The sequence below is a fragment of the Taudactylus pleione genome, unplaced genomic scaffold, assembly GCF_031769625.1.
Source record: "Taudactylus pleione unplaced genomic scaffold, aTauple2 ptg000018l, whole genome shotgun sequence".
NCBI classification, from domain to species: Eukaryota; Metazoa; Chordata; class Amphibia; order Anura; family Myobatrachidae; genus Taudactylus; species Taudactylus pleione.
In genome coordinates, this window is record NW_028284420.1 from 4,983,685 (window position 1) to 5,010,991 (window position 27,307).

General features: G+C 43.3%; 1 protein-coding gene across 1 annotated transcript in view; it reads left to right on the forward strand.

Annotated features, from left to right (window-relative positions):
- ITGB3 (integrin subunit beta 3) overlaps window positions 1-27,307 on the forward strand; it is a 118,981-nt gene that overhangs the window by 14,097 nt on the left and 77,577 nt on the right. Inside the window, exons 3-4 of the mRNA XM_088442436.1 lie at window positions 19,869-20,058; window positions 22,492-22,744. Of these exons, the coding sequence (XP_088298562.1) occupies window positions 19,869-20,058; window positions 22,492-22,744 (443 nt within the window). The remainder of the gene's footprint in view (window positions 1-19,868; window positions 20,059-22,491; window positions 22,745-27,307) is intronic.

A 27,307-nucleotide genomic window follows, 5' to 3' on the forward strand; every position in this document is an offset into this window, starting at 1 on the left:
TGTAAATGAAGAAGGGTGCTCTGCAGTAGTCATGTAGCCCTCAGTTTTCTATGTAACTATTCACATTCTGCCTTGCCAATTCTCTTGTCACTCAGATGAATGTCTGCAGCTCCGTCTTTCTTCCTCTCAGTCTCCTAAAAAGGCAATGTTTCTCTGGGCTAGTACTACACGTGGGGCAGTGTCTCCCAGACAGATGTAACACGGAAAAGTCTGACAGCCTGCCAGGTTCCCACCCCTCTACATCTGGGAATCCTTTACTTGTACTAAGCGCTGCAGTTCCTGCTGGGAGAGCTGTGTGCAAATGTAATTACTCTCAGATTATCATTTTTTACCAGATTGAACAGATTCAGGAAATCTGTGCTCCATCAGATACTGTGGGACTAGAGGTCCCAGAATGCCCTGTGAAAAAGATGCATGGTAGAACTGTCCACAACAGCTGTAACCTGGGATGGTAATAAGTTGCTGCAAATAAGTGCTATGGCGGAACTCTAATCCTGATTACTTTACTTCACTTTATTTTTAATTCAGAAATGTATATGAAGTTTATGATAAATTATGAGGAAGCAATGAAAACATTATCAATATTTGGATAATTATATAATATATATATTATATATATATATATATATATATATATATAATAATAAGATATATTTATAGATCAAATTTCCAAGGTGTTGTCATGGTTATCTGCATATCTTAAATATACAATTTACAATAACAAGCACACGCCTTTGCAGATGTGTTCAGTTTTAGTCATCTACAGTCAAATAGGGCAAACATAGATTTCTCCCTGTTGCAAGCTCCTGGGTGAAACACACCCAAAATGTATTAAAGTTTTAGTTACTGACAATTATTAAAGATTCATGGCTAGGGCTTCAGCAAAACGACATACATCAAATATTTCCATTTGTATTTTAGGGGTTGATTGCATGGTTTGATAATTTGTTTCAATATTCCTGTTAAATCACTTTGAGTACATGGTCAGAACAACAGAGCCATTTGGGGATTTATTTGATTTTGTTTTATTGAACATGTTGGTAAATCTGTGTAAGTGGTCATTAGCATATTGTAACGTTTGGGTATGAATTAGCTGTTTGGCCTGCATGGCCAATGACAGAATTTGTACAATGTGGTCTACCGTATACGTGCCATGTTGGACACTAGAGTGCCTTGTGTACAGTTAAACTGGGGACACACTGACAGATATATCTGTCCAATCTGTCTGGTGTACTGTAAAGGAAAATCTGGTCTGTCTTCCAGGGTTTTGGAGCAAATTTCCGATTACTAGAAAAGCTGTGCATCTGCAGAACCTGTTCTGTGCATGTGAAGTAATGGGTCTTGTGATCTTGCTCACAGATCCCCCAAGCCGTATGGGGAGTGGAGCGGGGGCTTGTCTGGCCAGCGTTCCCATTTTCCAGGTGTGCCGAGGCCAGGGTCTGCATCAGAGGACACAGATTTCCTAGCCGCGCAGGCTGCCAACCTGAGTAAGTGACTGGCTGGTGCTACTGCCATCGCTTCTGATGGCCGCGATGGTAATCCGAGGCAGTGTCTTCGGTCACTGCACTCGGATCGCTATTGCTGTCAGGAAACGTATGCTTCCTATAGAGGCCTCCTGTATTATTATATTATTTGCTGGATGGTACTGCACAGCTGCTTCCTTGTGGCTGTGCAATACTGTCCGGTCCTGAATCAGGCCCTATGTGTCTACAGGGGGATGTAGTCGGCATCCCGGCGTGCGGGATGCCGACGGTGTAAATACCAGCATAAAAATCCTGAAAGGTCGGGATCCCGGCACCAGTATCCCGACCATCAGCATCCCAAAGGTAAGTATCGGGGTGTTAGGGGTAGGTTCAGGGCCGTAGCTAGGGTAGTGCGGCCGGTGCCATCGCACAGGGCACCACACGTCAGGGGGCGCTGTTTTGGCATGTCAAATGTCTGTTTATTATCATTCTCACTTGTAGCTTTCTCTTATTTCATCCCCAGCATCTCCTGGCCTCCCCTATCTCTTCCCTGGCCCTTCCCCATGAGGCCATTCCCCTTTTTCGGGTGCATTATGTCCCTTTGAATAATGAGGGGGGCGCCAATACACTTTCTGGCACAGGGCACCAAACAGTGTAGTTACGGCTCTGGGTAGGTTATGGTGCGGGGTTAGGGTTAGGCACTAGGGGGAGGTTAGGCACCAGGGAGGGGGTGTTAGGTTTAGGGTGTGTGGAGGGGAAGGTTCGGTTTAGGCACTGGGGGGGAGGTTAGGTTTAGGCACCAGGGAGGGTGTGTTAGGTTTAGGGTGCGGGAAGGGTGAGGTTAGGTTTAGGCACTAGGGGGAAGGTTAGAGTTAGGCACCGGGGAGGGAGGGTTAGGGTAGGGGTTAGGAAACCACTCACCGTGCGTTCCTATGGGTGTAGGGATTCTGTCTGTCAGAATGCCGCTGTCGGTATTCTGACCAGTGGCAACCCGATTTTATACGCAACACGTCTACAGGAGGCTACATTTAAAGTGCATAAAGATACGCATTAATCCTATATTGAGATGGTTGCATACTGGAGATGTCAGTTATCATCAACTTGATAATGATGATTGGCTTTTTAAAGTATACTTTCTTTCACTTTGTATTAAAAGCGAAAGAAAGTAGATGACCCCTTTAAAAGAAAGTAAAGTATTCTAGAGAACTAGGGTTTGTTGAAGAATTTATTTTAAATACAATATCTTGCTATCAGAAGATCATTAAATAAACATACCAGGGCTGTTTCAGCGGTATGTCTTTTCCTGAATGTAATGGATCATAAATATCATGGGTTGACAGACGTTCTTCCAGCTGAGTTGCAACTACTTTCTCAATAATCTTTCCTATAAAAGGTTTGATACCAGTCTGTAGTTGATCATACAGTCGGGATCTAAATTAGGTTTGTTAAGAAGAGGTCTAGCAATTGATTGCTTTAGAGGTTCAGGAAAAACGCCTGTCTACAAAGAGCATTGTACTATCTTTGCAAATACAGGGCCAATTATGTCCATACACCCTTTTAGAAGCTTGGTTGAGGCAGGGTCCAGATCACAGGTGGTGGGATGCAACATTTGCGTAATTTCAGCAATATCTTACATCCATTGGGTCAAAACTAGTCCATGTAGAGATAGGTGTCTCACATTTGCAGGCTTGGAAACTTGACACTCCTTTTATGGTATGATGGGAATTCCAGTCCAGGTGGAGGATCGTTTATCTGCAAAGTAGTGCACAAACTCATTGCATATTGACTGGGAGAGGGTTTCATCAAGCTGCAGACATACTGGTTTGCAAACCATCTCCTCTGAATGGAAAAGCTGAGTTGGCCTATTGTTGTTGCTATGAACTCACTTGGCAGGAACTATTTTTTCTTACAGATGCTTGGGGTTTGGTATTCTTCAATATGTTTGACTAGTTTTAGGTTATCCACTACCAGGTTTGTCTTACTCCATTGTCTATCACCATTTTTTCCTGAGCTCACTAACACTGTTGTGAAACCAAGGAACTTGACAGTGTGGTATGATTGGTAGCATAAGCATAGGAGAGTTAATATCCATTGCAGCCGTGACATCCCCAATATAATAATGGACAAGGGAACAAGGAACGTCACAGACACCCAATATGGCACAAAGATCCAGATTTGCTGCAAGAGCCTGGGAATCATACCACTCCTTGGACGATACCTGATCAACTCCATAGGCAAAATAATATTTTTGACTGAGAACCAAATTGGTCTGACCACATAACTGGGTTTAGTTTTAGGTCAGAGACTTCTAATTCAATCTGGAAGTCAAATCAAGAGTGTGACCATTTATATCTAGCAGAAGGAATAATTTGTGTGAGGACCCGAGCATTGATTGTGCACAGGAAGCCTTGGCCAAGGCGTGAGAGCCCTGCATCAACCCCTGCATTGAAATGCCCAAGGACGTGCCATCTTTGATGCTCCAGTAACACTGTCTGTAATTTCTTGTAGACATACCTTTCCATCTCCAGGGGGCGTAAATGAGATGTACTCTGAAACCTAATCCTGTAGAACTTCGGGCAGCGACGCACTCAAATGAGCAAGTAATTTCCATTGAGTGTACCTTAGGTTTAAGTGTTTATTTAAACTGATGTACTGTCACACTCTGCTCAAATTGTGTGACTTTCATTACCATTTGCTGCAGGTCAGGATTTCTGCCTGACCTTGTTCAAGAACCATAACATCACTGACATCACCATCATGCATTATGTCAGCTGCTAGCATTCTTCCAGTGAGAGTGCTCCTGCCTCAGCTGACCTAAGCAGCCTATCAGGGACTGGCAGCAGATTCATATCCCCTGTGAGAACTCACACTGGTGTCAGAGCAAAGAGTTGCTTCCTAGAGTTCAGTTCTATCCTGTGGCTCCTTTGTGCAGAAAACCATCACTGCTATCTGGCTCATTATCTACAGTTCCTGTGTCCTGATCTGTGTGCTGCTGTATTCCAGTTTAGGAATCACAAGCTGTTCCAGTGAATTTACTCAGCAAACTTCAGTTGCAGTCTATTATCCAGCTCAGTGCAATCACCAGCTGCACTGGTTAGAGGATTCCTGAAATCAGCCTGCAAGTCTGTTCTTGACCTTGGCTTTGTTCCTGACCTGCTTCTGTCTAATCCCTGGTACTGTGTTTGATAATCTGGTTCTGACCTTGGATATCCTCTGCAACCTGCACACGTCTGCTCCCTGGTACCTTGTTGTCCGTTTGGTTCTGACCCGGCCTGTTCACTACACTGAAAGTTTTCTCCGCTTCATCCAGAGTTACCCTGCACCTGTATAGCGGAACCTATTCTCAGGGCCACGACCTGTGTGTCGGACGCAGCCAAGCCCATATCCTCTTGCGATGGTCTCTGGTGAACACCGCTGGCACATTAGACTCCGCGCCTCAGAAACAGGTCACGCCAATCCCCAAATACGGTTGCGTCCATTTGCCATCCGAGAGTTGTGACATGTACACTCCACCTCCCTGTAATTCAGTCTTGAGTCTTGTAATTCCAAGATAGGCGCTGCATTTTCGTCTAGCCAAGTCTCTGTAATATAGTCTAGATCTGAAGATTCAATCAAGGTCAGCAATTGTAGCAATTTTGATTCTTATAGATTTGGAATTACAAAGGATGAACCTGATTGGGCTTACCAGAGGGCCTATACTTCTCTTTATGTTCAGTGCAGGGCAGGGGCGTTTTAAGAGAGGAGGGCCCGTGTGCACTCCACGTGCGGGGCCCCCTCCTCTCTTCCCGGTGGCCATCAGCTGGCTGACGCGGCTGGCCAGCCACCAGAGCATTAGTAGACTCCGGGCACTAGAGTGTGCCCGGAGTCTACTGCGCATGCGCAGAACGCCAGGAAATTGGCAGCGGTGGCCATTTTCCGGTGTTCTGAGCAGCACTGAAACCCGCCGCGGGACCACGAACAGGTAAGTTTAAAATAATATGGGTGGAGGGTGTGCAGTGCGGGGCCCCCGGGGGCCCATGTGCCCCGCACACACTGCACCCATTATAGCTACGCCACTGGTACAGGGGCTTTGGGGATGGCAGTCACAAAGCGAGAATTTACAGTTCTGTTCTTCCAAACACAGGACCGTCTGTTGGACACCACTGCTATTTGTCTCCTCTTTGAAACTGGGGGTGAGCAAGAGGGAAGGGACTTAAACGTTATGCAGTTGGGAAGCCGGCGGACTTAATCCCGACAGCCGGCTTCCCAACTGCTTTATCCCGGTGAGGGTTAAATGACAGGCGTCTAAATCTAGACGCCTGTCATTTTACCGATGCTGGGAGACCAGCGCCCGGCATCCCGATCGAAGTGATGCCGAGCGAGGACAGCTGCGGGGTGGGAGGGTTAGTCCCCCCAGCGGGGGGGACTTAGGGTTAGACACCCCCCGGGTAGGTTAGGGTTAGGCTAGGGGGAGGGAGGGTTAGAGTTATGCATCCCCAGGGGGGATTTAGGGTTAGGCACCCCCCGGGGGACTTAGGTTTAGGCGGCGGGGAAGGGGGGGTTAGGTTTAGGCACTTAGAGGGGGGATTAGGGTTAGGCACTGGGGGGAAGTTTAGGGTTAGGCACCCCTAAGGAGGGTTAGGGGGGGGAGGTTAGGTTAGTGAATACTTACCTGGGGACGATCAGGATTTTCACCCATGTCGGGCAGCCGCTGTCGGGATTCGGGTAAATTATACCGATTCCACTTAAACGGTTCCAGGGGAGAAGTGTTTTTTGGCCTGCTTGCTTCCCATGACTGCCCCCGGTGTTTTGTTTTGTTTGTTTATGTTTTTTAAAAAAGAGGAACTATGGAATGGAAGCCAGTGAAGATTTTAATAGGAGCTGCAGCACATGGTGGGCAGAGTGAAAGAATGAGGCTGGAGGTGTACAAATACATTGGGACATCAATGAAATAGTGAGTATGGACTGAGAGGAAGATTAAACAGTTTTTTTTTTATTAACTCTGCGTGTGATCCAAAGATTATAATGGGGTCATAAACACAGTCTTATTTATCGAGATTCAGAAGACAAAGTACTGAAACAGCCATAGTATGTTAATGATCTCCTGATGGCAAGAGATAGAGGTGAATCCTATTCCTTCTGGTTCTCTCTGCAGCATTTGATGGACAATGGGATTCTGATTGAGTGCCCTATAAAAAATCTGTGGACTGGATGGCACAGTCATTAGCTGGTTCAAAGATCTGCCTAAAGTCATACATGCAGTGGCGTCACAAGGGGGTGCGGGGGGTGCGGCCTGCACCGGGTGTCACCCTTCAATAGGGTGACACCAAAAAGAGCAACATACAGACCCGCGGACTGCATCTGCTGCCAGCACACCCCCTTCCCCAGCACCACCGACGACCCCAAGGCCCTGCACTCCGCCGCTGCCGGGGGTCACTTGATTCTCTCTCCGCGGCCGGTGTCCAGAGCCACACACAGGCATAGAGCATCTCTCTGTGCCTGTGTGTTGCTCTGGACGCCGGCCACGGTGACGTCATCACGCATGCGGCATGCCGGAGGAAGAAGGAGGTGCGCGCCTGGACACTCCTAGTGGAAGCCAGCCTGGACATCCTGAAGATAGGTAAGTAGTATTGCACAGGGGAGGGGACACAGCATAAGGGGCATTACTGGGGGCGTTCTGGGGCCACTGCATAGGAGCACTACTGGGGGTACTGTATAGCGGGCACAGTATAAGGGCATTACTGAGGGCACAGCATATGGGGCACTACTGTCTGGGGGCACTGCATAAGGGGAGCTCCTGGGGGTACTGTATAAGGGCACTATAGGGCGCACTGTATAAGGGGCACTACTGGGGTACTGTATAAGGGGCGTTACTGGGGTACTGTATAAGGGCACTATAGGGGGCACTGCATAAGGGGAGCTCCAGTGGGTATTGTATAAGGGGCACTACTGGGGGTACTGTATAGGGGGCACAGTATAAGGGCATTACTGAGGGCCCAGCATATGGGGCACTACTGTCTGGGGGCACTGCATAAGGTGAGCTCATGGGGGTACTGTATAAGGGCACTACTGGGCTACTGTATAAGGGCACTATAGGGGGCACTGTATAAGGGGCGCTACTGGGGGTACTGTATAAGGGGCACTACTGGGGTACTGTATAAGGGCACTATAGGGGGCACTGCATAAGGGGTGCTACTGGGCCTACTGTATAACGGGCAATACTGGGGGTACTGCATAAGGGGAGCTCCTGGGGGTATTGAATAAGGAGCACTACTGGGGGCACTGCATAAGGGGAGCTACTGGGGGCACAGCATAAGTGGCTCTAATACAGGAGGCATTGCATAATGGGCTTTAATATAGGAGGCATTGCATAAAAGGCTATAATAAAGGGGGCATTGCATAATGAGCTCTAATACAGAAAGCATTGCATATTGGGCATTGCATAAAGTGGTACTACTAAAGGGGAACTGCATAATGGGCACTACTACTGGGGGCATTGAATAAGGGGCACTACTACTGTAGGCATTGTGTATAAGGGTCAATAATGTGGTCATTGTGTAAAATGGGCATACTGTGTATCAGAACATAAATAAGGGACACTACTTTATGGTGTAATGTGAATCAGGGGCACTATGTGCGGTGTAATGTGGATAAGACTGTGCTACTGTGTGGCGTAATTTGAATTGGAAATAGTATTGTATGACCATGTCCCTTTCTTTCAAGATCACGCCCCTTTTTTGCGCCACACGCCTTAGGCGCATGCTGTCCTTTTGTTAATAAATCGCTGGGGGAGGGGTAATTCCACCACATCTCTAGGACCACTTTAAGCACTGCAACCCAGAATATCGGGCGTGGCACCGTCACCTGGCATTGTGTGAGGAGTACAGTGTGACTGCTGGACTGGTAAAGGGGAAGAGTTTGCGGAACTGCGCACCTTAGTACCGATTTTATTTTATTTCTTTGGTTGACGGGGGGGTGTCACCGTGCATTACAGGATCGGGTGACACCAACCCGAGTGACGCTTCTGCATACATGCATTTGGATGATCATGCTTCCACTACCTGGGTCTCCCAGCACTCCCAGCAAAAGAATTGCACCGCTTGTAGCTTGTACAAAATGCATCTGTCAGGATGTAACCTGCCCCGTTACAAATAACACCCATTTTCTACTCCACTGGCTGCCTATAAAATGGCTAATCTATTTCAAGATTGGCTTACTGACTTTCAAAGCCCTATATAACTATGGCCCAAGGTACTTGAAGCAGCATCTGATTCTTCCTTACTGCAGTCTGTAGATTGAGAACTATTAGCAGCCAGTACCTAAAAAATAATCTCCTTTAATTCATTCGGAGGGTCCATCTTTTAGCTTTGCGACTCTGACTCCACGGAGCTCGCTGTCTCATACAGTTCGGGAGGCCTCCAATCTAGAATCCTTTACAAACAGACTCAACACTTACCTATTTACTCAAGCATTTCACTAATGCCCCTCTAGTTCCAAAAACAATACAACCTAAATGCTGAGCTCTCTTTTCTGTTTAGCTTATTTTGTATCTTGTGGTTTGTGTTTTTAAAGCACTTTTAGTCCTATTAGGAGTAAAACACTGTATAAATAGCATTATTATTATTATTAATAATAATAATTAATAATTTAATGTGTGTGTGTGTGTGTGTGTGTGTGTGTGTGTGTGTGTGTGTGTGTACACACACACGAAAGCTTGGACCGGCACTCAATGGTTCAAATTTATCTGCTTACCTCCATATTAACAGCACTTGGCTGAAATAAACAGGTACTGGAGGGTGGCGCCGGAGTGCCGCCATCCTATACCTAATATATATGTATAGATATAATATATATATATATGTTTATTAAACACATATACATATATACTGTTCTGTGCAAAGTTCTTAGGCAGGTGTGGACATCTTCTGATTTTGAAGGGAAGTAAGCATGATGTGTCTTTCATCTGATGCACTATGTTTCCTTGGCCGACCCAGTGGCAAACGCAGGATTTCTAGAGGGGGGTTTCCAAATGCTCGATTTTAGAGTGAGTGTGGCCAGTCCATGAAGAGGGTACAATGTGTGATACAAAGTATATTGTGTGTCATACTTCCAGCAGATACAGGACCAGCGATCACAGTAAGCCATTAGGTGCGGCAGTAGGCCATCCTGCCTGAGCTGAATGTTTTCATTTTAGATATGGGCACCATTCCAAGAACATGCAGCACTAGTAAAATTCTATTATTTTACTATTTCTATTGTGGTAATGGTGTGGGCTGGGGAGGGGGGTTTCCAGGCAGACGGAAACCCCCCCTGCGTTTGCCTATGCGACCACTGCGTCTACTGTCCTCAACGTTGTCCATTTCTTTGTGCTTCTTCAAAAGAAAAATAGAACATCTTGAAACCACAGTCTGCTTTGAAATCTTTGCCTGGGAGAGACCTTGCTGATGCAGTATTGCCATGGTTTATGACCTGTGACATGTAACTGTCTTCTACAACCTCACCTTTGTAGCAGAGTTTGGCTGTTCCTCACCCAGTTTTAAGCCTCATACACAACTGTTTCTATTTCAGTTAATGACTGTGGGGCTGATATAGCAAGGAACGCAGATGAGAACTCACACTCACCCGGATGATGTTTTTGCACTGCGCATGCATCGCACTCCGTGTGCACGAACTAGTCAGTGCGAGTGGGTAAGGGTACGCAGGCTACACACAGTGTGTACGCAGACACTTCCAATATTGATTGACAGGAAGTGCCGTTTGTGGGTGGTGATGGATGAACGCAGCCGTTGAACTTAAACGGAGGTGGAGAAACGCGTAAAACTCTACTATCTTGAGCCAGCTGGTAGTTAACACTCATTTCATCTCCCAGGAGAATTGTGAGTACAGGACAAATAAATTAACATGCTGTGTTCCTGAACTTTCTAAGGGAACAACCCCACTGGCTCCTGTCTCCATAAAAAGGGATATGAAAGCTCTAATCTCTTGCTTGTTGGGCTGCCTACTAACACTCTGGGCAAAAATTTACATCTATCTTATAGCAACAGAACTGAAGTCTGGACGCATGCATGCTTAATACTAATCTCATTACAAATCAATTTATGGAGTTGTCTGTGAAAATCTTTTACTAATTCTTTGCTTGGGCATGATTTAAACATATACAGGTTGAGTCTCCCATATCCAAATATTCAGAAATACGGAATTTTTAGCATGACTGAGATAATGAAACCTTTGATTTTTGATGGTTCAATGTACACACACTTTGTCTAAGGCACAAATTATTAAAAATATTGTATAAAATTACCTTCAGGCTGTGTGTATATGGTGTATATGAAACATAAATTAATTTCATTCCTGTACACAAACGTTGTTTGAGCCACAAAATTATTGAAAATATTGTATAAAATTACCTGCAGGCTGTGTGTATAAGGTGTATATAACACATAAATGCAATCTGTGTGTATATTGGGGTCCCACTCCCAAGATATTTCTTTATGATATGCAAATATTCCAAAATACGGAATATTCCGTTATCCAAAATACCCCTGGTCCCAAGCATTTTGGATATGGGAGATTCAACCTGTATTCTGTCAATATTCTATGCTCTTGTGCGTATGCATCGCACTGCATGTGCGCGAACTAGTCAGTGCGAGCAGGTAAGAGTACACAGGCTACACACAGTATGTACGCAGACATTTCCGATATTGATTGACAGGAAGTGTGGGTGGTGATGTGGGGTGGTTGAACGAACGCAGGCGTGCCTGTGTGTTGGGACATCGTTATAGGGGCATGCATAGGGGCGTGCATAATTAAGGCAGTGCGGCGCAGCCAGGTGACTCGATGCACGAAGGAAGTGGCCAAAATCCTGCACAACATCAGGTCAACCTCTATTGTGCGTATGGTTCCGATGGTTCTCGATATTTTTTCTGTCTTGCGAACTACGCAGGCTTTCTGTAAGAGGAAGTGGGCGGCATTTTGTAGTGCTGGGTGTCTGCATCTTATGCTGTGGCTGCCGTGTGTATGCATTGATTAGCATATATTCTCAGCAGCGGAGTGCGTGCATGTGCACACTTGCGTTCCTTGCTGAATCAGGCCCTGTGTTTCCACCTACATATGAAAATGATCATTAAACCCTGTTTGGTATGATTGGTTAATCATACACCTGACTACAATCCTACAAAATTCCAGATTTTATGCAAGTGTATCTAGAAGAATTGATTCTGTTTTGAAGGCAAATGGTGGTCACATCAAATATTGATTTGATTTAGATTTCTCTTCTGTTCCTTCACTTTGCATTTTGTTCATTGATAAAAATAAACTATTAACACTTCTATTTTTGAAAGCATTCTTACTTTGCAGCATTTTTTACACACTTGCCTAAAACCTTTGCACAAAAACCTTTGCACAGTAACTCAGTGGGGGTGTTTGGAAGTATCGCAGCATCTAATAACCTGGTGCTGTTTGCAGGAAACCCCACTCTGTTTGTTGTCCCAACCTTCCCATATTAGTGGTAGCAGCTCAGGGTATCCACAAATGTGTCCATCTCAAATTGTGCCACAATTACATGAATGCACCCGTACTGTACTTGACCTACTCTTGCCCGCACTTCCCTACTTGTTTCGCCTCTCTGAGGACCTCATTCAGAGCCGCTCGCAAAATGCTATCGATCAACATAGACAGCCGCCCCTTTTGTATAGAGCCCCAGAGCGAGAGAATTTCTCTCTTGCTCCAGGGCTTGCGTGCGCACAGTCAAACTTCAACCCGCTTGCGAGCGCTCAAGCGCTTGCGAGCGGGTCTGAATGAGGTCCTGAGTCACAAGTCTAAGATGCAGTGGAATCTGTGTGAATTTTGCGCCACCAAATAAAGGTCCAACTTTATGGGCTCTATTTATTAACATTATTTTTACGAAAATAAAGTGAAAAAGGGTGTTTTCACATCCTTTTCACATTATTTTAGTTTGACATTTACTAAAGGGCAATTGGAGTAGAATTCTCCTGGAGGTGGCGTTATCCAGGGTCTTGCCCGGCTACCTGCTCTGCTCTAACAGGCAGAGCAGAACCCGGAGCTGGCCCCAGTGATCAGCTGTGTGGTCTAAACGGACCACAAGCTGATCACTGCTAAAAAAAAAAAAAAAGTAAAACAAAATAAAAACTTACCTGCATCCAGAGACTGGAGATCGGGGCTCCGGTGATGTCCTCAGTGGCTCCAGTCAGCTGGTTTCCCATCCTGCACTATGACCCGGTTAGCTGCTGCAACAGCTGAACGGGTCACAGTGCAGGATGGGAGACCAGCTGACCAGAGCCAGCTGGTCTCCCATCATGCCATGGAGGACATCACCGGAGCACCGATGACCTGACCGGAGGTAAGTGAAATTAACGGGGGGGTTGTGGGGGGGGCGTGGAGGCTTTCGGGGGGGCATTCGCGGGGGGGTGTAGCAGCGGCTGGTCGATGCATTCGTGGCACCTTGTCACTGTATTTTATTTTTTCTGAAAAATACATTGATAAGGCTGCGGAGGGGATTCGCAGGGACAGAGCTTTATCGCAAGCTCTGTCCCTGCAAGGGATTTTTAATAAATCCCTGTGATATTGCCTGAATTCGCAATTCGAATTCAGTCGGTAATATCACACTACAACTGCATTTTAAATGCGGATTGTAGTAAATAGAGCCCCAAATGAGGCCCATAATTGATTAATAATCGGATCATACAATTGTATCTATCTCCGTATGTATTAGGTGGCACTGCTGTATGAAGTGATCCTTAATCTCAATATATCTTAACTGTGAATCATATGCAAGTCTTATCACATCACGAACAAGATAAAATTCAGTTATGCTCTGCTCAGCCCATCCCAGCTTCTGTACCTCCTCCTGCCTTCTCTCCTGTATAGCTGCAGGTTATCTAGTTTACAAACCTATAACTGCACAGAGAAGGGTGAGACCAGATTGCTGAGCCGCAAGAAGGGAGGGTGGACATCTGCTGCCTGCAGGCAAAATAGTTTTTCTTTTATTGGCCAGATGTAACATGGATTTACTATGCTTTCGCCTCATTAAATAAAACTTGACGGTACTCTTTACAGTTGTCACAAACTTCGGACCTGATTGTGCTTACTTACGTCTGTCCTGCAGCCCAGGTTCACTTATTCTCTCAAAGCATGTCACTGTGGAAATTATATTAGTTAATAACTCAAATACTTTCTCCTTCTTAGCATCCAGGCTGGGTGCTGTGGGAGCAGGTGTTGTGGCTCCTTGTCACCAGAGGCAGCCAGTGTTTTTGGTCAGAGATTTGTGCATGCCAAACAGCTGATCGAAGCAAGGGTTACACGTCATCATTATCATCATCGGTATCTTGGCGCGCCCCAGTAGCTATATTAACTCAGCACTGGATCACTAGGTTTCCAGATTATTGAGTACCAGCACTAGGACCTAGCACTTTCATTCTCTAGACCGTTGGTAAACTTTTGATCATGAATCCTGACTTCTCCCTTGCTCATTTGTATCATACTGGCGGAGCCGTATAAACACTACATGGAGCTCTAGGGAAGTTACTGGTTTGAGGCCCCCACCTTTGGCCCATGCCTGTAAAAAAAGGAATGAAATTTGACATTGTTTTTGCCAGTGATAACAGGGTTATCGGGCAATAATGTTTAAAATCAGCAGTTTGCACTTATCTGACATCTTCAGCTTCCTCCATGTTGTTTCTGATCAGCAGCCTGCAGGACGACATCACCTTCAGCCGAAGAGGAGGAGGAATGTAAGGTGTGCAGAAGTAGAAGGGAAAAGGTGCAGGACAAGAGGAAAAGTCTCTGTGAAGCTGGGTAATGGTGGGCACCTTATAAGACATACACACTGGGAGTGGGGAAAGTATTGCAGACAGCTAAACACTAAACAGAGATCTAAAGGAGGCAGGCAGCGGAGCAGAGGTGCTGAGGAACTGAGCACTTGACCATGTTCCCTTCCATCAACCCCCACCTGCCGGACCCAGTACAAACTTGCATGCATGGAGCTCCCTGAGGGGGCATGTCTAGCTCCACCCATGAGGGGTATGTCCAGCAGCAGATCAGCATGATCCCAGGCTGCTGTCAAACTTGCACCTGTGACTAATGCTGCCCAACACAAATAATTGGGGAGGGGGTTAGAAAAGAACATAGAGGTAGACAGATATGGAGACATTGGTATACATATAACATTAGGGACGCGATAGGAATAGGAGACACGCAAAAGTAGTGGTCTGAGGCAAAATTGCAGAGGGAGTTAGGGACACACAAAAACACTGGAGACCAAAACAAAGGAAAGAAACATAATAGAGACAGGGGAGAAGGAAAGAAGGTGTCAGAGAGACACAGAGACCAAGCAAACATTGGGGAGAGGAGACAGTTAATGGTGGGCTGGGGAAATAGGAGTCCGGGCAGACAAACTCTGGGCTTGGAGCATGCGCTGGTCTCTGTGTAGTCCCACAGAATGTGGTGAACAGCAAGCACCTGACATTGGGTGGGGGGTGGATCATACGAGAAGACTTTGAACACCATGGATCTTTTTTTTTAATTTTGAAAACAAATACAACAAAGGACATCAACAGCATAAAGGGAAGGGAGGAAGAAGAGAGAAAAAAGACGAAAGGGAGGGAAAAGTCCTACATTGAGGTATCACGGAAAAACATTAGAACACTCATAGAATGGGAACAGACGTATCAGAGGAGAAAAAAAAATAAAAAGTCAAATACGATCACATAAATAAATACTGAAGAACTCAAGTAGATTGAGGTGCAAAAAAGGGAGAAGCAATTGACTCTGCATAATGCTCAGTCGCTCCAACTAAACCATTAAATTAATGGAGAAGAGGTGGAGTAGGAATATTGACAATCTAGTGTCTCCATAAGATGCTGTATCTTTCCCATGTCTATGGAGAGGGGAGAGACACATTCTTCCAGAGTTGAGCAATTGAAGCTTTGGCAGCTATAAGAATATGGCTGAAAATGGATACGCTTACAAGGTCTCGTGATTCCGGGGGACTTGCATTACCTCACTTTAAGTTTTATTATTATGCATCGCAATTGGCACATCTGTGGTCATGGTTGCAGGACTCGGGTGCAGATGCTTTACCTAGTGTTCTGGTGATGCAGGACAGGTGTCCCCGGGACACCCCTCCTTTCAACTACTATTGAGTGACACTGTGAGGGGTGTTGGGGCTCCACTAGTTAAGCTAGCTGTTCAAATTTGGAGGCTGTCTTCATAGATTTTTAATGCACCGTCCACGCTACAGGTTAGAGAAGTCTGTTGACAATGAGGAGTGATGTTTCTGGGGCAACTGTACACTTCCGGGGTATTTAAGTTATTCCAATAATTGTAACAAGAGTTTGGTATTCAGGTCCGCCACGCTATAACTGCTCAGTTTGTGGATGCCCACCCGAAGCTCCAGGATTCCCTGGTTAAACAATTACTGCAGTCGGTTGGTCCACAGCACTTGGTATCTGTACTATATTCAGCCATGTTGCGAGCGCATCATAATACAGATTTACAGCTTATTAAGCAAAAGTGGGAAGTAGACCTGGCAATACTGTCTGATGAAATATGGAAGGAAGCTCTGGGTTGTCCACGTGTGGTTACTACAGCATTTAGATATCAACAAATCCAATTGTTTCTGATTCACAGGGTTTATCTAACGCCCGACCGTTTGTTCAGAATTGGTGGTAGAGCTGATTCAAAATGTCCTAAATGTAGTCTGAATTTTTGGCATCTATTATGGACTTTCCCAGTTATTAGTTCCTTCTGGGAGGAAGTAATTCGTATAACGGTATCCACTGGTGTTCCTTGTTATGTGTTCACTCCTATAGTTTGTACATTGGCCGTAATTCAGGAGGATAAACTAGATAGACATACCAAGCAATATGTTATTAATTTGTGTATGCTTGCAAAAGTATGCATTGCCAGATCATTGATGGCCCCTGAGGGACCAACACTAGGAGCATGGGTATCATTGGTTAGTGAGACTGTGGCTCATGAGAAATTTGTTTATCTAACTAGAAAAGCTGAGAAAAAATGTAATCATATCTGGGATAAATGGCTGGACTCATCATATGTGTGGGGTAGATGGATGACGAGAATCCCTGTAGTACAGGTGGTCAATGGGGATGGAGTCACATGAGATTGTTAACGCATGTGTGTACCCTCTATCCTGGTTATACTATATATTAAAATAAATAAATTGTAATGTTCATATAGATGTCGCCAAATGCTAATCCGTGTGCCTGTGACTAAATAGCTTGTCCGCTAGAGTTGCCAGAGAGCATCGGATATCTACATATATTCTGACTGTTTGTTACCTGTTATTTGTATGTGAATTATATAGGTACCTAAATTTGATAATTTAGTACAGTTCTTTTGTATGTTATGTGCATTGTACCTAAAACCATATGCTTTGTGAAATGTTATACTTCAATTGTTCAGACATAATCAACTATGGAGACCACACATGTTTAAGTTAGTCAGTAATGTAATTGTTGTTGTTTATTGTTTACTTTAATATAAAATAAATAAAGATTATTGAATTAAGAATATGGCTGAAAACATACTTATGATGTGTCAGATCAACAGGCGGGTGCAGGAGGGCTATGGATGGGGACAATGTCAAGGAAATAGACACAACCTAGGAAATAAGACATTCAACCTCCTTACTAAAGGGAAGGAGAAATGGACATTGCATGTAAAACATCTCATCACTGTCCACATTCTCTCCAGCAAAGCTTCGACTGAGCGGGGCAAATTTTATGCATTTTGTTTATAATTAGGTAAAAGTCTATGGAGCAGTTTAAGGTACATTTTTGTATATTTAATAATATTTAGACATTTTAAAGCCACTGATAAACAATGTCCTTCAGGCATCTGGCTCCAGAGCCTCAACCAAATCCTCATTTCACCTCAACTGTACTGGGAGGTTCTCAGGAATAGTCTCAGGAATAATCTGCTTTATGAGACTATTCCACACCCGAGAGTCGCCAGTGTTCTGCTGGACTTCCTGGTACCGCGATCTCGTGAGATCACACTTTCCCTTGGTGCCTGCCGCAGTCACCAGCCACTCAACTCACCAGCCGGCGAGAAGACTTTGGGATGGAGTTTGGTGTGCAAGTGGGTTCATTGGTGCTGGGTCTCCAGTCGCTAGTGTTCTGCGGGACTTCTCAAGTGCGGGCGCACCAAGGACTAGCCCTGAGCCACGGGGCAGAATCAAGAGTACAAAACGATACCATCAGGTCACCACTCGCCAGGAGGTGAGTGCACCGCAATAGGAATAAGGGTAAGAGAATGGACCGGATGGCTCAGGACGCCGCCCCTCCAGAGCACACTACCCTGGGAGGACTCCTAACCCTTGTGGGCTGACACCATCCCCTGCACTTCTTATGCTGCATAGACACGGTCAGATTTTGTGTCAGATATGAATGATAACGATTGTAAAAATCATTCATAGCTTTGACATGTGGGGCATGCATCCACGAACGATGCGCGTTCCTGCATGTCAGATAATGATCTCTGAAATCTGATGTGTTTGCAGTCAGATTTTAACGATTTAATTCATTTTAATGCTGTCAAAAATCATTCAATCGTTCATCGTTGATGAAATCGTTCAATCGTTCATCTGACAAATCTGACCGTGTATATGCATCATTAGAGTGGGACACCAGGACACCCCCCCCCCCCCCCAACTATATAAAAAATGCAATACAACTATTAGTGCCTTCTGCTGGCACACCAACATCCAGCATTATATGTAACAGGATATCAAGTGTGTATGATTGAAGCATTGTGCCTTTCAATAAAGCCTAACTTACTTTCACCATCCATTGTATATGCATCATTATTTGTTCACCCGCAAAACTTATTGATCGTTATTACATTTTGTTTCGCATTGTGTATCTGCTTTTTAATACAACCGATAGGACAAATTCGAGACACTCAGTCATATTTATTGGTAGCAGGCAATTGATTTAATATGAAGATACAGATCTCCCAAACATAGTCAATAGCGAAGACCTATCCCCCTTATCCTATTCATCAGAATGACCTAAGGCTGAAAAAAACAAACACAAAAGGTATAGCATAGGGAGAGTGTTAAATTTACACTCACATTAATAAAATGTGATTGGTATAAAACATTAAATAACCTTTCTTGTTAAAATATAATGCTTCTGAACAAATAGAATATTAGCAGCACTGAATTTCACAAATAAAAACATTATAGGTAATAAAAAGTAAAATATAATAAAAATTAAGCATAAAATAAAGAAAACTGTAATTCTCACTTGGGATGGTACTTACTAGTATTTCTGCAGTGTCTGGTGTGTTAACAGATAAGGAACTTTATACATTTTTCTGGTAGCTATTTTTAGGAGGATTAAAAATGTAATATTTCTATTTTATGTTCATATATATAGTAATGAACTTTTTCATGTAAATCAATAGGATTTTAAAGGTTTTTATTATTAAAAACTATTTTATTTAGTCACAAAGGAGTCTATACAGCATTGATTTTTTTACATAGAAAATACGGAAACTATGATTTCCGTATTTTTTATGTAAATCCCCTATTCAGCAAGGGGATAATGGAGAAGATAAAGCAATTATCTTCTCCATTGATTCCCATCTCGCTGAGTACCGCACTAGTGGGATCAGCCATTTATCTCTACAGTGCTTTAACGCTTTTTGCTATTCAGCAAAGCAAAAAGCGTTAAATCACTCGAAAAATATTTCCTTTATATAACACCATCTCAGAATGGCATTATATGAGGAAAATACTTAAATATCCCAAACACTGCAGGGACAGAGGGAAATTTTCCCATAAGTCCCTGCAGTATTTTGTAAGCCCGCCCAGTCTCCGTCCCTGTTTCCCAGTGATCGGTGACAGGTAAGTCACTTTAGAGCCTGTACAGGGTTGCGGTAACACGCTGTCCCTGCGATGTCACAGAAGGGATTATGTGCTATTATATTTAACATTTATATATAAATGTTAGATATAAAAGCCCATAAATATACATTTGTAGAGGCTAGTATAAGGCCTGTATACACATGTCAATCAGTTCGGACAGACTGGAGCTGTACTTATACTTACCCATCGGCGGTCACCGCAAGCAGGGACGGAGACTCTTCCCGAGCGCATGACTGAGCATGCACAGAGGAACAAACAGAAGGGATTGTTTTCGGAATCCCAAAAAACAATCCCTTCTGTGACATCGCAGGGACAGCGTGTTACCGCAAACCGCTGTCCCTGCACAAAATATTGCTGAATAGCAGCAATAAATTGTCATAGTTGATAAAAACTTGACGATGTTGCCCGGTAAAATTCTGGGCAACATCGTCACTGTTGCTGAATAGACCCCAAAGTGTGTCTAGTTGTGATGAGAAATTATGATATTATTTAAAATCTAACTGACTGTTCTTCAGGAATTTGGACAAGGGGCACCCCGTTGCGATTTGAAGTCATCTTTGCTAGAAAATCATTGTAACCTGGAAGACATTCAGTTTCCTGTCAGCGAAGTCAGCGTTTCAGCAAACCGTCCCCTGAGTGACAAGGGCACAGGAGGGGAAATCACTCAGATGACACCACAGAAGATTGAACTGCACCTGCGACCAGGTAACTGTACAAGGCAGACTGTTGCCTTTTAAAGTGGATCAGTCATATTCAAACAGTGGTGGCAGCCAATTTTGTGAGCTGAACCAATAATAATGAGAATGCAGCCCTAGAGCTTAAATCACTAGTTTCGAGTGATTTAATAAGATGAATATTAGTTTAGCCTTTAAACTGGCTGCATCTGCTACATACAAACAAAAAGTACACTTTTAGGGAAAACTATATTAAGCGAAACTATATTAAATGAAGGTATGAAATGTTCAGCCTCTGACCTAAATATCTATATCATTCTGTCTATAATTCCAAACATTCTGGAATGAACAATATTGGGAAACAATATGCCACACCCCTGAATTGTATAATATTGTTCCAAATGTTCATACCTGACGGTGGTCATAACCCTTTTGCCAGGTGGTCATACCCCTTTTGGCAGCTGGAAATTGGGCCTGTCCCACACACATCTGTACTGTATGTTTAGACCAATGTATTACTATCGTATGATTTCTCAGCAAGTCTATGGGCCCTATTTACTACAATCCGCATGCGATTGTAGTGCGATATTGTTGCTTAAATTTGACTTTAGGAAATATCACAGGAATTTATCAAAAATCCCTCTGTCTGTCCCTGCAAATCCCCTTCGCAGACCTTTCACTGTATTTTTCATGAGAAGGTGTTCACGGACTCACCAAACCCCATCACCCCCCCCCCCCCCCCTCCCACATGTCTGTCAGAGCAGAGCATGAACTGGGGGCCCGGGGGGAAAGCCCTGATAACATGGCATTATTATCACAGGGCTTTAGCAACTAGTTATTTTACAATATTTTGGTAAATCTCAGGCAGATCACATTTCCTATTACAAGTATAGGAAATGCTATCTGCATACTAAAACATGCTAATTTTAAGGGCATAGAGTAGTTTTTCATGAAAACTACTCTAATTGCCCTTTAATACATTTATGTGATACTAAAATAATGTGAAAAGCATGTGAAAACACCCTTTTTCAAAATTTTTACTTAAAAAATAATATTGATAAATAGCCCCTTTATGTTTTTATTTTGCTATATCATTTGGAGGTGATGTTATATTTAAATCCTTTAGATAGAGTTTAAAAGTTGCCTCGACCCATACCACACCATGGGTGTATCTTATTATGATTTTTATTTTCATTAGGTCCCATTAACCAACTATTTAATATGCTTAACTTAAGCTGTTAGGGTGTGATTTAGCAGCATACGCAATTGTGATTACGGATGCAGATAGAGTGATTGTTTGCCATCGCACATGCCCATAAGTCGCACTGCGCATGCATAGCGATTGCATTGTGATTACAGACACACAGAGTGAGTGACAGGCTGTCAGCGTTTGAGAGTGGTAACGTGTGGGTGATTGTAAAAACGCCGGCGTGCGTGCATAAATTAGCTACTGCATGAGAGCTCTCTGCGCGTGAGAAGAAATGCAGTGTTTGCAACTGGTCAGACTTGTTACAAATGCTGCGTGACTGTCCAATGTACATCGATGGTACCAATGTTTACGTAGGTAAGCGACATTGAATAGCTATGAAAAGGCAGCAGTGGGCGTATTTATGTTAGCTGAGTGATAGGAAGCATTAGCAGAATTTATCAACTGCGATCCATAGGCAATTGCATTTGCATCCGCTGCAGAAGCAGGCCCTTAGTTAGAAGTTTTGAAGGTGGACCTCAGTGAAGCTAGAGTCACAGCTTTACATAAGGGGATGGGTGCACAGGAACAATGTGTATCAGGTTTGAACTATTTTTTGTCTGAGCAACTCAGAAAATTAAATGCAACATTTGATCGATTTGTATTGTATAAATCACCTTTATCCTCTTCACTAGTTTTCAGAAATGTTTCTAATACTCATCCTTTCTCTTTGCGTAGCATTAATGCCAAAATAGGATTCACATGTACATCCTAATATGGCCCGATAACTTTATGAAAAGGTAACATAAGAGCTTGTCAACAGATTGGCATTCTGCTCATAGTGAAAAGCATAACTCAATTGAAATCTGAATGCTAACTAATTCTGATTTCATAACTAAAGTGATTTATGGGCCAACTTACCCAGACCATGTCGGGTACCCTGAGAAAGAAGCAATGACAAAAATCAAAATAAAGTCCTCATCCGAACAACGGATCATCCACACTATTGTCCTCATGAGTGTCTCAGTGCTCTTTCACTGGGTACCTTTGATCAAGGTACAGACTCACAATTCTTGTTTACAGCACGCCAAAATAAAGTGAGATAGATAGATAGATAGATAGATAGATAGATAGCGAGAGAGAGAGATAGATAGATAGAGAGAGATTGAGATTGTTGTGGAGTGGTGGGAGGTGGTAACATTAACTGAAAAGATTAATATATATGAAGGAGAAAACATTACATTAAAAAGAGTTTGTCTTCACTTGCTTCTCAAACAGATGACTCTAAGAACTTCATAGTACAAGTGCGTCAGGTGGAGGACTACCCAGTGGACATCTACTACCTTATGGATCTGTCTTACTCTATGAAGGATGACTTGGAGAGCATCCAAAAACTGGGCACTCAATTGGCTGAGAAGATGCGTAGGGTGACCAGCAATCTACGCATTGGCTTTGGAGCATTTGTTGACAAGCCCATGTCACCCTACATGTACGTCTCTCCACCAGATGTCATCACTAACCCATGCAGAGAGTGAGTATAGAAACATTGTATTCACTTTGTGTAATGTAAGCAAACTAATCTGTTATAATATAGGGACCTATTCATCAACACTAAAATAAAAATTTCCTTAATTAACGTTATTTTAGTATTCATGAACACACTTAGCACAGGCACTGATATCTCCTTGCTAAGTCCCCCTGCCTTAATTTCCACACTCCCCATACATTAGTATGGGGATATGGAAATTATGGTATCCATCAAATTCCGAAAATTATGTATTTTCGGAATTTGATGGTGTTACTATCCGCCACAGTGAGGTGGCGTATAGTAGGTAATACTTACCTGCTACCAGCTGGGCAGGTCCCCTGGCGTCTTCCTCCGGCGCTCTGGTCTCTCCTCTGGCTCCATCTGCTATGCTAACATTGTGTTCTCCCAACAGTTCTCTAAACAGTACTGTGTTCTGCTGGGAGAACACGTGACAGCACAGCAGATGGAGCCAGAGGCTGCTACGCGGGCAGGTAAGTGCGGGGACGGGGGTGAGCGGAGGGGGGCAGGTAAGTTACCGCATCTGTAGGCAGTGCTGCACATGCGCTGGTTTTACAGATGTAACAGCGCATGCGAAGCACAGATTCCAGTTGCGGTAAGTTAGTGTAGATAGGGATAACTATCTATTTCCCGAAAGGCTGTCATCGCAAAAATGACAGCTTTTCGGAATAGATAGTTATGGGGAGGAGGAATGATTAATTCCTCTAGTAATTAGGTAGAACTCCATGCGAGTTTTAAACCTAATTACCTCCAGAGAAACTTTAGGTATGATGAATAGGCCCCATGGGGCCTATTAGAATGTAAGCTCTCACGAGCAGGGACCTCTTCCCTCATGTGCTTCTCTTTACATTTTCTTCGACTCTTTACTCCCCATAAGGGCACATAACACGTGACTGCCAACTCCCTGCTGCTTATTGTGAGTGTTTAATGATTAATCGCTATTGCAGCAATGTATATAAATCATGTCCTTGTCCTGCACTGTAATGTACTGTAAGTTACTTGTTTCTTGTTCATCTATTAGTTCTATGTACTATGTAAGGCGCTGCGGAACACTTGTGGCGCCATATAAATAAAGGATAATAATAATAATGGTCTTGGTATAAAAATAGCGTAATATTTTAACATTTGTAAATAGAGTGAAATAATGGAGCATATGGCTGTGGCATGTAGACCTATGAGTACTGTAGGATTAAAAAATATAGTATGCAGTTTGTCAGTTACTTGTTGACCCTCTCCATCTGTTCTAGATTAAGTGTGGTATTAACAGGGCGGAAGAACATTTGTACACTACAGTTTCTATAAATGCATTGATGTTAAATACAAATATTTTCCTATATTACTCTGAGTAAAACTACCCATGGAAAATATTTATGACTTTAATATATTAATATATGTATTCCTGGTAATAAATCTTTACCTCTACATGACAAATAAAGCAACATTTCCGCTTTGACACAAAAATACATTTAACATATATTAAGAGACAAATACTAAAGCACAAATGTGTCCTTAGCCCTGGTTAAGTTTTAGTTATAGTCATGATATGCTTAAAATTAATTAGAGAATTTATCTGCCTATACATACACTACATGGTCTAAAGTAGTGTGTTTGACCATTTCAGCCACACCCATTGCTAAGAGGTACATAAAACCAGGCATACCATAGTCTCACATTAGCATTAGAATCGGTCTTACTGAAGAACTCAGTGGCTTTCAGCATGGCACTGTCATAGATTGTTCTTTGTCAACTTCATTGATTGGGTTTCCATGGCTGAGTACACAAGCCTCAGGTCACCATATGCACTATACATGTTATAAAAAGGGGTTGGGTATGAAATCCCAGCTGTCGGGTTGCCGCTGTTCAGAATACCGACAGCGGCATCCCGACAGCCAGAATCCCGACACCCATAGGAACGCACGTAAGTATTTTCCTAATCCCTACCCTAACCCCTACCCTAACTCTCCCTCCCTGGTGCCTAACCCTAATATCCGCCCCCTAGTGCTTAAGCCTAACCTCCCCCTCCCCGTACCCTAAACCTAAGACCGCCCTCCCTGGTGCCTAAAACTAACCTCCCCCTAGTGCCTAAACCTAACCTCCTGTTCCCCGCACCCTAATCCTAACACTCCCTTCCCGGTGCCTAACCCTAACCCTCCCCCTAATGCCTAACCCTAACCCCGCTACCTAACCCTAACCCTCCCCCTAATGCCTAACCATAACCTCCCCCTAACACCCCGATACTTACCTTCGGGATGCTGGCGGTCGGGATATTGGTGCCAGGATCCCGACCTGTCGGGATTTTAGTGCTGGTATTCAGACTGTTGGTATCCCGCACGCCGGGATGACGACTTCATCCCATAAAAAGGTGTGGAGTAGCAGGCCCCTATAAAAGACCCCTATAAATTGTGTTAATATGATTCAATGTGAATGTGACAGATAGTGTGACTGTGATCATAATATTCTAAAACAAGTAATATACATATACAATAAATTAGGTTAAGAACACAGGTTGTATATATATGACATATTATAATGTATAAGATTTGCCATCAATTTTATAATGTATAATGCAAATGTAATTATTTTCCAGGGCAGTCCATTTAAAATCCTAGGTGTGTCTTATTTGTATACCCAGGCATATGTAAGCTCTCACGAGCAGGGACCTCTTCCCTCATGTGCTTCTCTTTAAAAAAATTTCTACTCCTTACTCCCCATAAGGGCACCAAACACTTGACTGCCAACTCCCTGCTGCTTATTGTGAGTGCTTTAATCTAAGGATACTGAATTTAAACCTCTGTACGCTCCTGCCTATACCTTCTAAAAACCTTATACCTTCTAAAATTGACTCTATTTGCGTATGCAGTAATACAGTAAAAGACTTCAGATCTTGAACATGTGTTTCCAAAACACAAAGTATTATTCAAGCAAAGTACAGATAGTTACACGCTGTGATCTAAGTACAATTTAGCGCAAAGAAATTATACAGACCCAAGATACAGTTATACATACGCACGCGCTCTGGGACCAGATTCCGGCATCAGCAAGAAACCTCCATCAACAGCATCAGCATGAAGACTCCAGATTGGGGTCAGAACACACATATATATACCCTTACAGAACTAGACAATACAATAGAGAAGTTTGGCATGGTTTCATTGGTTCCCAGTGCGGGTGCATCTGTTACAGGATATTTAACAGGTTGATTCAAATGGACACAGACCAGCCTCCAACAGCCTTTGTCTCCGTTTTCCCCCTGCATGCAAATCTAGGCTGTTAATTTTACAAAGTACATTTTGGTGTTTTAACTCTCTACGGTCCATAAGTTGAGAATGCATGTTGCGATCTTCACACCGATGATACCGGAAAGCTGTTGAGAAAGAGCAGATCAGTACAATACCAAACACGGTTTACTTATCACGTATTAAACCTTAGATACCAAATAGCCTTTATTTCACAGCATTTGTAATAAATGAATAAAACTTGAATCTTATGCTTTAAAGCTATGGAACCTTTTATGTGAATGTGCAGTGTGTAAGTATTCAGGGTTTGAGAAAAGACGCTAGTTAACTTGGGGCAGATGCGTGCGCACTAAGCTAATAAACAGCGTTTTCATACAGGATCTTATGCATTCGCTAATGTGCATTATGTTCACAGCGCAACTGTGCGTAATGTGCGGTGTTTATGCATGGGAGTCTATTTATGATGGATTTAATATATACATATATATATATATGTACACATATATATATATATATCATTCCTTACTAACATTTTCAAACTGCAATGCAATGTGTTATTATTATTAGTAATGAGATTCACTCTCAAACAGGGTGGAGACCCCCAGCCGATTGCTGGTGCCATATTGTCTGACAGTGAGTTTACTTTAAACAGTTCTTTTCATGCAGATTTCTTACCATTGTTCATGCAGTCAAATTCAAGTGTCTGGGCCATATTACAATTGCCACAGCTACACCTGTCCACATGTGGGGTCTCTCCCTTTACATGCAAAAACACCCACAGTTCCTGGTGTATTGTCTTTTCTAATTACTTTTCTCAGGAAACTGTTTTTCTAGTTGTTTAGGTATTTTTCTATGCAAGGTTGTCCCCAGTACCAAAAACATTGCCATCTGTACTTAGTTTGTGAGGTGTAACTTAAAATGGCGCTGGGAGATCAGTCGCAAAATGGCGTCTTGCAGATTCTTATTTTTAAGATGGAGTCTGGTTGTCATTCGTAAGATGGCGTCGCTCCAAGCTAATTTTACACTGATTCTGTCTCTAAACCAGCTTCGACAAATCGCTATTGCAGCAATGTATATAAGTCGTGTCCTTGTCCTGCACTGTAATGTACTGTAAGTTACTTGTTTCTTGTTTTCTTACTAGTTTTATGTACTATGTAAGGCGCTGCGGAACATTTGTGGCACCATATAAATAAAGTATAATAATAATAATAATAATATACAGTAGCAGTATATTGTAACAATAGACCTTCTGGGAAGTTAGGGCTCCATTTATCAATGTAGCATAACCCCTTTAGAGCTTTCTAAAGGGGTT